Raw genomic sequence first — 14,199 nt, forward strand, 5'->3', positions numbered from 1 at the left:
AAGCTCTATTCACAGACTTCCCTCGCAAACAAAAAACAGGCACTCCCTGTGCCTTATTTTAATTTTACATTACAGCGAAACATTAAGGGTATACAGTCTTCCAAACGCCACTAAAAATGTCTACATTAAAGCGTTAGTCCACCCTTACAGTAAACTCCCTGCATCTACGATCCAACACTAACCAATCTAGCCCAGTAAAGAAGAAATCAGTATACATACCTTTTATGAATCAAATCTAATCTCCAGCGGCAAAAGCTCTGTAAAAGGACACAACCAATGGCTGTGAAATGAATGGAGAGTGACGTTGCCCATAGACTTACTATGGGGCTTCCGCTGGCTGTGTCCTCTGCACCCACCTGCACAGCTGCAGCCGACAACTCAGCGTGTGACCAGATTGGCTTCAAAAAGGGTATGTTTATGGATTTCTTCCTGGGACTTAGTCTTGCGCCACAGGCGCTCGAGAGCACGGCTATGTTTTTTCAGACTTCTAGTATCATCTGTTTGCCAGGGTTGAAGGGGACGGGGCCTTATTCTATCTAAACCTCCTCCCTGGGTGAATTTACAGGGCTAGATAAGTCGTGGATGTCTGTAGATGCAGGGATTTGTGTTAGGGTGGACTTCTACTTTAAGCTATTCTCACTGACAAATCTGGAAAGCCCTATCCTACATCTCTGACAAGGTGGATACATACTTTGTTCTCACAAACCACAATATTAAATGTTTCAAACTCCAAAAGCATCAAACGCTAATATTACCAGTCACAGAACAAAGATTAAAAGTGCATGTAAACCCTCAAATATACCCAGTGAAGTGAATAGCCTCAGATACAGATGAAAAAAAAAAAAATCTCCCTATACAAGTATTACATGAATATCTGCAGTCTTTCCCTTTCTACATTCTTTAGAAAGTGCAGATCATGTTAGAAATCACTTCCTCATTCAGTGGGAGGGGAGTCTGGGCATGCACTGTGTGACAGCTAATTGGAGGAAAGGCAATCTCCCCCCCCCCCCTTCACTCCTGCTAGTGGACTTGGCTTCCCTGATCCCATCAAGTAACATCAGGCAATACAAATATCCAAAGTCTCTGCTGAACCAGCCAAAATTCTACGGACAGGCCGATTGTACCCAAGTTGATCCATCCATAGCCGCTAGCAGTAATCACTGTCGAGTTCAGGTGTGTTTGCAACTCCATGCGCCCGCCAGGCAGCTGACACTCCGCAGCATTAATCACAGTGACATTTCCCAATCTGTGCAGCCACGGATCGTGAAAGGTCTCACTGTCTGTAATTAGCGCGGCAGGGTGTCGGCTTCCTGATGGGCGCAGGCACGTGGAATTGCGAACACACCTGAGCTCATCCTTAATCACCAAAACACAATAGCTTCAGTGGCGGGATTCCCCCCCCCCCCCCCCCCCCCATTCAACACTGGCTGCATTGATGCCCAAATCAAGCAATTTTCTTACCTGCATAATTTATGGCCTGCTAAAATCCAAATCCATTGCAACATACCCTGTACCTCACAATTCCAAACAAAGATTGTAGCCTACCGCCTCAATTTCTTTTGACATGGAAAAGATACATGGTCTCACTTTCACTCAGGAAAATAAATCAATCATTCTTTTCTTCACACACAAATCTCCAGCAGAATCTAGGAAACAATGTAAAATTCTGACCAGGTGGTAGGGAACCCCAACTGTACTAAAAATCTGCCCCCCGCTTCTCCTCTAGAGCAGTTGCATCCCCTGCAACAGGGACTATTACAGAAAGGACACCATTAACTGCCCGGGTGACATGGAATATATTTCAGAAACACCAAATGGCTAGAAAAGACAAACCTCTGTTGGGAGCTCAGCCCCAGCAGGGAGCTTTAGCTGTCTCTCCAATTTCTCCTCTATCTTCAGCCTCTTTACTTCCAACTCATGAGCCTCAAGAAGCAGCACCTGAAAAAAAAAAAAAAAAAAACATTACAAACAAAATAAATCTCCATGGATAGAAGAGTGCTAAAAAGATTAATTGCAGTTTTAATGTTATAATTTGATAAAAAAATAAAAACGTATCAGCCATCAGGACTTTTGCATTTGCAAAGTGGCACTGTCAATTATGAATCATCTTTGCTGCAGTCTGTACAACCTCTACCAAGGGGCATTGTGAAAAGCCTATAGTAAACTTCCATAATCCATATACCGTATTTTTCAGACCACAATGCCCCTTTGACACTGGGGCGGGAGCGGCGCTATACCGTCGGAATTGCCGCGGTATTCAGCCGCTTGCGGTTTTTACCCACGCTAGCGGTTGAAAAAGGGTTAAAACACCGGCAATGCGCCTCTGCAGAAGCGTATTACCGCGGTTTCACATTTCTTTCAATGGGAAGGAGCAGTAAACACACCGCTCCAAAGATGCTGCTAGCAGAACTTTTGAAGCGGTCCTGCTAGCGCATCGATCCAGTGTGAAAGTCCTTGGGCTTTCATATTGAGACTGCAGGGCAGGAGTTTTTCAGGCTGTATTTAAGCGCTAAAACACCTGAAAAACTTAAGTGTGAAAGGGGCCCAAGACGCACTCCCCCCCCCCCCCCCTCAATATGGGGGGGGGGTGGGGTGGTGTAAGGTCTCTGCATCTTATGGAGCGAATGTAAATCAGGCACAGCCTCCCGCCGCCCCCTGCCTAGTACCGGAAGAAAAACATTACAAGCCCCCACGAACTTCCAGCGATCTCCCGGCTTGTCTCGACACTTGCTGAGAAGACAGAGCAGCCCGAGCGATGGCAAGGCTGCAATACTGGCACAGGTCAGGCTGCGTTTAATGGGCACTGGTAAATATTTTAGTACACCTTTTGGTTTAGAACTTTTTAGTTTCCTCCTCTAAAAACCTAGGTGCGTCTTATAGATCAAAAGAGAATAAATATATATATATATATATATATATATATATATATATATATATATATATATATATATATATATATATATATATATATATATTTCAGAACTCTAGTACATTTCATATGTTGCTTACAGCAGAAGTTGGAAAAAAGCTGCAATATTTTTACTTTATTTCACTGACAAGATGCTGACTAAATAAAGTCTTACCTGGTGTGACTCAAATGTTGGGTTGTAGGAGGCCCCAGGAGCAGCAACTTCAACCGCAGGTAGCTGTGATGGTTTCTTGTTTAGTCTTTCTGGACGCTGCAGAAAAATAAAAAAATATAAAGATGCAGAAAAGGTGAGGCATGGAGGGAGGAAAAGTAAAGCGATCATGAGAAAAGCAAAGCAAATTGAATTTATGGTTTTGTCAGGAACTCAGACTATCTTTTTGGGAAATTACCGAGGTAAACCTGCTGCAAGGACAACACATGGAAAATATTTGTCCTCTTATATTCTTGTTAAATTACATGCTGACAATTAAACCGTTATTTGTAGTAAATGGGAAATGCAGAACGTATTAGTCTCCAACCTACTACTGGACAGAGTCTTTACTAAGGGACAGCAATCATCTGCAGACCACAGAGCCTCCCTAGAGGTAGATGAAGAGGAACTGCTTCACCAGTATGAGCTATACCCTTGCACAAGATACTAAGACCTACATTTTTGCTTTGATCTGGCCTTTGCGTCATTCCTTCCATTGTCTCGTGCCTTTCCAAATACTTCAACCCAGTAACTCCCAATAAAAAAAAAAAAAGTTCTATAGATTTAATAATGCATCTCCAAACTTCAGGTATTGATTGCCATAAAACTATTCCAGCAGTATTCCAGCAGAGGGAAACACCAGTAGGTCAGCTAGACTAGTGGCAGTCAGCCAAAGATCTGCTCCTATCTAGGGAGGGATCAAAACCCAACACATTCACCCAAGTACCTATGCAGACCAAACCCCTGGCACCGGAGCCTCCCAGTTCTTTAAAGGGTTTCAGATGCCGGGAGGTAGGGCGAGGTGTATGATCATGTGACCACTCACTGGCTGTCACACAATTGGAAAGCACCAGCTCGCAAATACCAATCGGTAGCTTTCTGTTAGCCGCCAGTAACAATGCTGGGAGCATACAGGGCATGTGCTCTCGGCACAGCTGTGTTTGCAATCTGGTTTGCATATATGCGCCCCCTCTGTGCCAAGGCTCACCCAGCCAAAAGGCTGCATATTTGCGTACCATCAGCACCAAGGGTTTAATTTAAAATTAATTTAAATTTCGCCAAGTTAATTGTGGCAAAACAAGTTACCTTTCTGACAAGCGATTGTATCTAGGTTCTTGTATACATCTGCATTGCGAGATAAAAGGCACTGTGCCTTTAACTGCAAGCCTCAAGATTTGTGATGCCACTAATGTGCCGCTCACAATTGTCTTTCAGGAAGCTGCTTTAATTCTTGCGCTTCCCTCTGTCTCTGTTACCCACTGATCATTATCCTTCCAGGCATCAGATCACTAGTTCTAAAGGGAGACACACTGACATGAGGAAGCAAAGCCACGTTCCTCCACCAAGATGGCTGCCACCACACTGACCGTGCAGACTAAAGCATGGCGAGTCAGTAATAAGGAAAATTGCAAAGAGATCACAGGCAACGGTGAAGAAGCTGCCTTCTTCCATACAAAACATTAAAGTAAACCTCCAATTGGTTGGTAGAAAATATATATATTTTTTATGTCAGCTTTTTTTGCATTTTACTAAATATTTGCAGACAAGCAGAATTTACCTTAACACGGCTCTTCTTGGTCTGTTCTAGATACCATTGGTCTTTTCCTTCCAGAGCAGAGTCCAAGGGATCTGCAAAGGAACAACAGCGTTAAGATCCAGTAAGTTGGAAAGTGAAGTAAAGCACTACAGTACTTTTACTCACTGCTGTTTCCCCAGAGATCATAGAATCCCCGGGATGGGTTGTTGTTGGCCTCCGGTTTGTCTGTCTTGGTCTGGTTTAGCTGTGCTCTCAGAAGTCTCTCTGATCGAGGAAGAATCCCCTGCTTTTCTTGTTTCGCTACGCGCTCCCGTTTCCTCTTAAGCTTCTTCCCATTGGGTATTTGGTGAGAGGAAACACTAAGGGGGGAAAAGGCATATGTGATGCACAAATGAATTGTAACAAAATAAATACTTTTGTCTCTTGGAAATTGGCAGTATATCAGGGAGCAAGCAGAGACTGTAGTTAAACTGTAGTAAGCAAACTGGAAAACCAGGGAAAAAGAAAATGACCACACCTATATTGCCACATCCTATACTCTACGCCCTCAGACCCCAGGGGCTGGAAAGCACACCAGACCCCGAGACAGCAAACATTTGCCTCACATTCTCAGCATCAAATGCTGAAAAGCCTCGGTGCAAGGATGGATATCGTCATAGGGCAAAGCGGATGTTCAGCAAGTAAATTTAAGTACAATAACACAGGACTGTACATTAAAGTGTGGTTTTAAAGGCACAGGTTTACTCAAGGGCCCCCAGAAGATATTAAAAACCCAACATTGATTAAGGTTATGGATACAACCTGTAGACCAGGGATATGCAATTAGCGGACCTCCAGCTGTTGCAGAACTACAATTCCCACGAGACATAGCAAGACTGACAGCTACAAGCATGACACCCAGAGGCATGATGGGACTTGTAGTTTTGCAACAGCTGGAGGTCCGCTAATTGCATATCCCTGCTGTAGACCATAACACACAATGTCAGATCAATATCACACAAAAAAAAAATACAAACACTGCCACCTAGTCCACAATCATAGAAAGCCCTTGTCCTAATTAAAAAAGGAGAAGTAGGACCAAACATCTTTCGGGCCTACTTCTCCTGTGGGTCACAGCAATGCACTTAGTTCTGCATTCCTATGACCAGTGTTCAGCCGACAGTGGGCCAAGCCTGCCGTTTACCAGGCATCCCTTAGCCAGTCCAGGCTTTGTGGGGATCCTGACTTTTACCACCCTATAGCATATTTACTGCTACAGGGCAACTGTTCTGTGCAGATTCATGTGATTCTGCTCTTCTTAGGGGACGCCCGCGCACCGCTTTTGCTGCGATTAGTCACAGCACAAGCCAATCAGTGGGAGCTGGCCAATGAATATCCACCAGCCCCCACTGATTGTTGTGAATAGGCTGAACGAAGCTCTGCCTACGTAAACAAGGCAGAGCTCCAATGGATTTTTTTTCCGGCAAAAAAAAAAAAACACTGGCTAGGCACACGTTTAGCCCTTTGATTACCCAGGACGTTTAACCCCTTCCCAAACTGTCATTAGTACAGTGACAGTGCATATTTTTTTAGCACCAAACACTATTTGCGTCACTGGTTCTCACAAAGTGTCAGTGTCCAATGCAATATTGCAGTCCATCTATCTATCTATCTATATACCCATCTATGCCCTTCGTTTTCAGACGCTATGACTTTTGTGCAAATCAATATATGCTTATTGGGATTTTTATTTACCAAAAATATGTAGAATACATATTTGCCTAAATTTATAAAGAAATTGGATTACTTTTTTTATTGGATATGTTTTATAGCAGAAAGTAATGGTTTGTTTAATTTCAAAACGGTTGTGTTTTTTTGTTTATAGCGCAATAAAAAAGTTAAACACACAATAAATGAAAACACGCAGTGGTGACCAAATACCAAAATAAGTCCATTTATGAAAAAATAAAAATAAAAGAAAAGGTCCCTGCTCCATTTTTTGAAAACGATGCACTGTTAACGCTATTGACAGTCAGTAATACATCTTTTTTGATGTTGACTATATAGTTGCACTTTAAAGCGATACTAACTTTTTTTTTGTTACATTTACTTGCTCTGTGTAATGGTTTTGCACAGAGCAGCTTCGAACCTCTTGGGTCCCCCTGCTGATGCTCCTGGCTCCTCCCCTCTTTCCAAGTGCCCCCATATCAAGTGTGCTTGCTCCCAAGTCCTGCTGTGAAAGTCCTTAATAGCTCCCACTGCATTCTCTGAGCCAATGGGGGGGGGGCCTCATTGCTGGATCAAGATGGGGCTCAGGCAAGTATTATGGGGGCTGAACGGCATACAGTTTTTGTTACCTTCATGCATTCTATGCATGAAGTTTAAAAACCTGCAGCCTTTAGAACCACATTAAACATGATTACAGAGAAGTATTAACATATCCAGCATATTCCAAAACACAACACAGCGGGTACTTACTCTTTGGGTACAGGTACTTTAGAATCTGGCTGTAAAATTAGGTCTATCCTCAAGGGCTTTACATGTTTGTTGACCTTCGAATCTATAAAAGATGGAAAATATCAATTGTTATACATTCAACACTGTATAATTGTGCCTCGTAGGCAAGCAGAGCCCCCAAAATAAAAGATTATATAACAAACTCCAACTTAAATTAAAATAGGTTGAGTAGATTTTACTGTCAACCCCTTCACGCCCAGACCCGAGGCCGCTTTAACATGCGCCGTTGGTAGCAAAAGAGTTATATGTTGGCACGCCATGTGTAACTCTGTCAAGCAAACTATTGTCTGGAAACATTCAAGGAATGGAATTGAGAGCAGGCAAAATGTCAGGGGTCTTTTAGAACACACAATTTGGGGTTGACTATGCACAAACATGTTGTGCTACACAAGTTGTAGACTATCGCCGGATTTAGAGCAATAATTCTAGGCACAATTTTTCCTTAACACTAAATTAATGACTTGTAGGGGCTTTAAAATAAAAAAAAAAAAAAAAAAAAAAAAGTGTATGGAAAATTTGGGGTACTAAATTTTGTTGCAGTTTCACGGGCGCACATGCATTTTTAATTCTTTACGTGTTGGGCATCTCTTTTCTGACTGCAACCTAATTTTTTTGATATTTTACCAAGAAATGTATATTAGATTGCATTTGTGTGGCCTAAAATTAAAGCGTTTGTTACCCCATTTCATATTCCCGATATGCGACTGCTGTACCATGTACTTTTATATTAAAAACGTATCCCGTTCTCTTTGTATTGCTTTGTTTATGTAAAATACCTGGTGAACCTGCTAGTCCCTTTGCTTTCCTATTAACAACTGACCACACTAAGCAGGAGAGCACACCGTGGTCAGTGCAAGATCCATATGCTCTCCTCCTATGATCAGACATCACCTGACATGCCCCCCCGCTGCAACCCATTCAATGGGAAGCTTGTGTGCCGCTTCTACTCCCCACCAGCTCTTATGCAGCTGAGAACAGAATGAATGATTTTTTTCTATAAAAAGTATTTATATGCATTTTTATATTTATATACAATTTGTTCTGCCTTTCATGTCTACTTTTAACTTAATGAGTTTTTTTACAAGGTGATCTTTTGCAATCACCAACTGTACTGGTGTTTTTACTGAAATTTTGTGCCATGAAAAATTCAAACTACCACTATTTTCCCCAGGGTGTCTGCTTTCAGAAAAATATATGGCTCTGGCAGCGGGCCTATATGCCTGGAGGGGGATGCAGACTGCCCAATCGCATAACCACTGTTTGCCTGTCACAGTGGTCACATGATCAGGTCCCACCTAAAGACAGAGAGGCATCCGTGACAGCCCATTTACTGTGCTAAAAGTACGCCATGGGTGTGGCCTTCGCACAGAACCCTCACAACTTCATGGCTTCAAGAGCAATAGTGTGCATCAAACTACACTGAGCTACTACAGCTGATATCGGGTTCTATGGATTGCTGTAATCCTTACAGAAGAAAATGGGTATTTAGAAGCCATCAATGGAAGTGAGACATTTGGAGAGCAGCTGCATCTGGTAACAATGTCAAGCTGTACCCAGTGTCATCGGAAGAGATGCCGGAGCACGATGACCGCTGGAATGGACCAATGCCTCAGATGACACATCTGGCCAGAGGTCTTACCGACCCAAAAGCCCTAAAATGAAATGAAAGCCAAAGAAAAAAAAAAAAAAAACAAGTGCTGGGGGCTTCAGGAGTTGCCCCTGTAAGCTACAGAACAAAATCCTGGCATGGGTATTACCTGCCCACAAGGGGGAATCCCTCTAGTCAAAAACTCCCAGCTCAGCAACAGTGAATATGGGACCACTGATCCAACGAGAAAGAACAAAAATAAATAATAGTCTAGATTTTCTTCTGGTGGAAGGGGGGTTCTTACCTTTTTGTTTATTGCCAGTGTCCACAAAGAACAAGTTCTCATCCTCCTTCTCGGCTAGCAGACCACTGTTAGAAGAAAAAAATTAAAGTCCACTTTATACATTTTCGACTTTCACAAATTCCTGTCACCAGCCCATAACATGACTGTAGTCTAGGAACACTCATCTGAATGATGCACACAGACATACGACCATCAGGCAGATAAGGAAAGGATTCCAGATCTTTGTGCACACTGTCACTCTCAGGAGTCACACTAGTGGTTGGGGGGCAGTAACACCCCACGGTTGAGCACTGCTTTACCTACAGAAGCAGTGGCTGAGAGCATACACATGCCACGGTGCTTTGCTTCACGGAAGCAATTATTCCCCAGTTGCTTTACGTGGGTGTAGCACCTGCTGAACAACTCATTCAAGTGAAAGGGGGTGCTCTGCAACCGCATGCAAGTGCGGGGTTCAAGCGGTTAAAACATGCGGTTTATAAAGAATGAGGAAAAAAAAAATCTCTCAATCCTCTGCCCTCAGACCCCCAGGGATGGCGAAACACACCACTACCCAAGGGCACCCAGTGTTGGCATCACATTTCCAGCATGTCATGCTGGAAATACTCACAGCGCAAGGATGCTTCTCATCACAGGGCAGAGGCCTACAGAGATACCCAAGATTACAAATCTCTGTAGGTTCTTAACAATGCATTTATGTATGTAGCCAATTTGTGATTAATCCAAAAATCCAGAAGTTGGGTGGAAAAACCAATCTTCAAAATGTAGCTTTCCTGGGAGAAAAGACTTGCATGTAAATCTGATATAGTCCTGATTTTTTTGCCCCAAAAAGCATTGTATTGGATCCCCTCTCAATACTGATAAAGTATAGCCTTTCAATGGTTCTTACTTGAGGCGACCGAGCCGCCGTGGCTGCAAGGCCTGTAATTTGCGTTTCTCCTGCCGAAGCTTCTTGCGTCTTAGGAGCTATGTATGTATGTATGTATGTATGTATGTATGTATGTATGTATGTATGTATGTATGTATGTATGTATGTATGTATGTATGTATGTATGCACACACACACACCATAGGAGTCATCCCAGAGACTGCGGACGAGCTTCAGATGGTCATAAACAACTATAATAGGACAATGGAAAAACAGATCCATGTCTGCGGGGGTCCCAACAAGGGGCCACACAAAATGTACCAAAGGCCCGCAGTTTGGGCTCCGGGCTCTATCAGTTTAATGCTGTCTGTGCCCCCTGTTGGGGAGATCCTCCCTCTATTTGTCCTGGTGACAGGGACTAGAGAGGGGTGATTTTCTCCCCCAAAAAAAATCTCGAATTGAATCGTGAATTTTTATTTATTTTTTCACCAGCTTCCTGAGGAGCTGCGGGCAGTATTTTTTTCGACGAGGCCGCAGCTTCGGCCTTGTGCGCGAGGCTGGACGCCGCGGCCTCGCCTAAAAATTTTGCAGCTCCTCAGGACCGGCGTGGTGCCGTCTATAAAAAAAAACAAAAAAAAAAACACCTTGATTTGAATCGTGATTTTTTATTTATTTTTATATGGACACCACGCCGGTCCTGAGGAGCTGCGAGGCCGTGGCGTCCAGCCTTGCGGACAAGGCCGAAGCTGCAGCCTCGCCGAAAAAAAATCCTGCCCGCAGCTCCTCAGGAAGCTGTTAAAAAAAAATTCACGATTTAAATCGAGATTTTTTTGGGGGAGAAAATCACCCCTCTCTAGTCCCTGTTGGAATTCTTCCCGTCATCTATTGCGCTGGTGACAACTCTTAACATTTCAGATTTCCCCTTCACTTTCTGGTGATAATGGTCAACAGGACAAAAAGAGGGAGGATCTCCCCAACAGGGGGGGGGGGGGGGGCACAGACAACATTAAACTGATAGAGCCCGTAGCCCAAACTGCGATTCAAATCAATTTCCCCAGCCCTAACAGGGACACCAGTCTAAAGGCAGCCATAGACACTACAACCCGATTGTGAAATCTCATTCACCATCCTATATAATTCAGGGACTCCCCTATACAATTCTATCACACAGGCCTTACCATCACACATAGATTTAAAGCGGAGGCTCACCCAAACATGTATATACGATCATATTCTTTAGATTTCCAACATGTACAGTATGCCTTTTTTTTTTTGGCTGTACATATCGTATAATTGCTATTTTGAATTTGCCACCCGGCTTCTGGGTACTCGCTCCCGCAGAGGCCTAGATGATTGACGTCCTTGAGAAAAACTTCCCCCCAGAGGATAAGCCCCCCCCCCCCCATTGCGTAGCAGCGTCATGAGTTTCCAAAAGTAGCCGAACTACGAGTCCGCTCTATACGGCGCCTGCGCACCGACTAGGAGCCGTGTAGAGCTGACTGCGCAGGCGCCGTATAGAGCTGACTCACAGTTCAGCTACATTCGGAAACTCGTGACGCGCCTACGCAATGGGGGGGGGGCCTTATCCGCCGGGGGGAAGTTTTTCTTAAGGACGTCAATCATCTGGGCAAAGACCTAGATGACATTGCGCCTCTGCATAGGAACGCCTACTCCCACGGGAGTGAGTACCCGGAAGCCGGGTGGAAAATATCCATTATACGTAGGGTTGCCAACTCATCCCTTTAAAACAGAACACATATTAATTACACAGGTTCCAAGTGAGTTTAATTACCTCCTTAATCAGCCACAGAAACTGTGTAATTAATATGTGTTCTGTTTTAAAGGGATGAGTTGGCGACCCTAATTATACGGTATGTACAGCAAAAAAAAAAAAACATACTGTACATGTTGGAAGTCTAAAGAATATGATCGTATATACATGTCATTTGGGTGAACCTCCGCTTTAAAAGGGATTGTAACGTTTTTTTTTCTTCTAAATATGTTCCTTTAAGCTAGTGTATTGTTGGTTCACTTACCTTTTCCTTCGATTTCCCTTCTAAATGTTTTTTTTTCTTTGTCCGAATTTCTCACTTCCTGTTCCTCCTCAGTAAGCTTGCCCCCGTCATCCGAGCCGCTCTGGCTGGGGGTTAGTCAGTGTGCTCGCCCCGTCCCTCTCCCTGCAGGGATGCAGTTCCAAGGGATGGGGAGAGCACGATGGCTAACCCCCAGCCAGAACGGCTCGGATGATGGGGGGCAAGCTTACTGAGGAACAGGAAGTAAGAAATTCAGACAAAGAAAAAAAAACATTTAGAAGGAAAAAAGGTAAGTGGACCAACAATGCACTAGCTTAAAGGAACCTATTTAGATAATAAAAACACAAACCTTTACAACCCCTTTAAAAAGGAGATTGCACATTCGGGTTATACAATGCATGGTCACTTTAAGATGAGATTTCCTCGACTTTCCTTCTGTATCCCTGAACCAGGAAGGGAATCTCCCCAATGGAACATAACCAAAAACACCCTGACAGGGGATTGACTCTCCCCTCCCCCCAAAACTAAAACACTTTAAACTGAGAAGGTCCCCCTAGGGGGAGGGCAGGCGGGGACACTGAACTCCCGGGCCCCTCCAGGCTCTCACCCCGCAGTCCTCTCTTGCAACCGCACGTCCTCCAGGAAGTCCTCCACATCCCGGACATCGCTGTGCCGCTTCCAGTTCTTCTTCTTATTCCTGTTCAGCCGCTTCCTCTTCTCCGTTCCCTTCCGTCCGCATTTGGACGACGCGTTGAACCCCAAGAAGCCCCCCTCCACGCGAGGACCACTGGTGGCCGCCATGTTGGACTTAAAGAACGTGGGGACGTCGGCGCCGGAAGTACGTCAGCTCGGCGGCGTGTGAAGCCAGGCCGCGCCCATCTTTGTAATGGGCAACGTGTGGCAACGTTGTGAGGTGTTGGGAGAGGCGGGGGCTCGGTGAGGAGAGGTGTGTGGGTTGGTATCTGGAGTTCGCTCTGCCTCTCAGAAACGTAGCAGCTCAGTTTTTGTATGGTAAGGGATAAGTATACCTGCCAACTACACAGGGGTATGTGAGGGGAAATCTCCCAAATTGAGGGGAAATCTCCCAATGTGGGGATGTGTATGTGAGGAAATCTCTCAAAAGTGAGGGTAAATCTCTTCTAGGCCTCATGTAAATGGAGCTTAAAGCGGTGGTTCACCCTTATTGACAACTTTCTATCATTAAATTAGGCATAGTAGCGCGAGCTACAGTATGCCTGTATTTATTTTTTTAGCCCAGTACTCACTGTGCAATCGTATATTGAAGATTCCGACTCCCCGCGGGGAATGGGCGTTCCTATCCAGAGGGAAGGTGATTGACGGCCGGCTATGGCACGTCACGCTCCCCGAAGATAGCCGGAGTAGGTCTCGGCTCTTCACGCCGCCTGCGCACAGACTATGCGCAGGCGCCGTGAAGCGCTAAGTCCTATTTTGGCTATTTCCGGAGAAGCGTGACGCGCCATAGCCGGCCGTCAATCATGCTGCCTCTGGATAGGAACGCCCATTCCCCGCGGGGAGTCGGAATCGTCTCGCTAGGATTGCACAGTGAGTACCGGGCTAAAAAAATAAATACAGGCATACTGTAGCTCGCGCTACTATGCCTAATTTAATGATAGAAAAAATAAAATGTTTTATTAGGTTGAACCACCGCTTTAACCACTTCAGCACCGGACCATTTGGCTGGCCAAAGACCAGAGCACTTTTTGCGATCGGCACTGTGTCACTTTAACTGACGATTGTGCGATGTGGCATCCAAACAAAATTAACGTCCTTTTTTTCCCCCACAAATAGAGATTTATTTTGGTGGAATTTGATCACCTCTACGGTTTTTATTTTTTGCGCTATAAACAAAAATAGAGCGACAATTTTGAAAAAAAAAAACAATACTTTTTGCTATAATAAATATCCCCAAAAATATCTAAAAAAAACGTTTTGTTTTCCTCGGTTTAGGCCGATATGTATTTTACATATTTTTGCTAAAATAAGCGTATATTGATTGGTTTGCGCAAAAGTTATAGCGCATACAATATAGGTGTAGCGCCCCTTTACTTTCAGAAAGGACGCTATGTTAAATTTAGTGGGGAATGAGAAGAGTTATGTTGCTCTCATTCTTGATTTTGTCAAATTTGGCTGTCGCCAAATCTGGATTGTTCTGTGGGTCAGTCTGCGTTCCAGGGATGCAGTTTCATCTCTGGGCGGCAGGTGGCGCCAGAGAGGTCCAGGCGGAGCCGCTTCTTCC

At 44.3% G+C, this 14,199-nt stretch overlaps 1 protein-coding gene across 1 annotated transcript in view; it reads right to left on the reverse strand.

The window, feature by feature from the left end:
* NOP53 (NOP53 ribosome biogenesis factor) overlaps window positions 1-12,773 on the reverse strand; it is a 30,334-nt gene extending 17,561 nt beyond the window's left edge. The window contains exons 1-7 of the mRNA XM_040323272.1: window positions 12,550-12,773; window positions 9,045-9,109; window positions 7,114-7,195; window positions 4,822-5,015; window positions 4,678-4,748; window positions 3,084-3,179; window positions 1,834-1,938 (exon numbers count right to left, since the gene is read on the reverse strand). Coding sequence (XP_040179206.1) covers window positions 1,834-1,938; window positions 3,084-3,179; window positions 4,678-4,748; window positions 4,822-5,015; window positions 7,114-7,195; window positions 9,045-9,109; window positions 12,550-12,743 — 807 coding nt within the window. The 5' untranslated portion in view covers window positions 12,744-12,773. The remainder of the gene's footprint in view (window positions 1-1,833; window positions 1,939-3,083; window positions 3,180-4,677; window positions 4,749-4,821; window positions 5,016-7,113; window positions 7,196-9,044; window positions 9,110-12,549) is intronic.
* Window positions 12,774-14,199: the final 1,426 nt, after the last annotated feature.

Source organism: Rana temporaria, chromosome 9 (assembly GCF_905171775.1).
Source record: "Rana temporaria chromosome 9, aRanTem1.1, whole genome shotgun sequence".
In the NCBI taxonomy this organism is placed as follows: domain Eukaryota; kingdom Metazoa; phylum Chordata; class Amphibia; order Anura; family Ranidae; genus Rana; species Rana temporaria.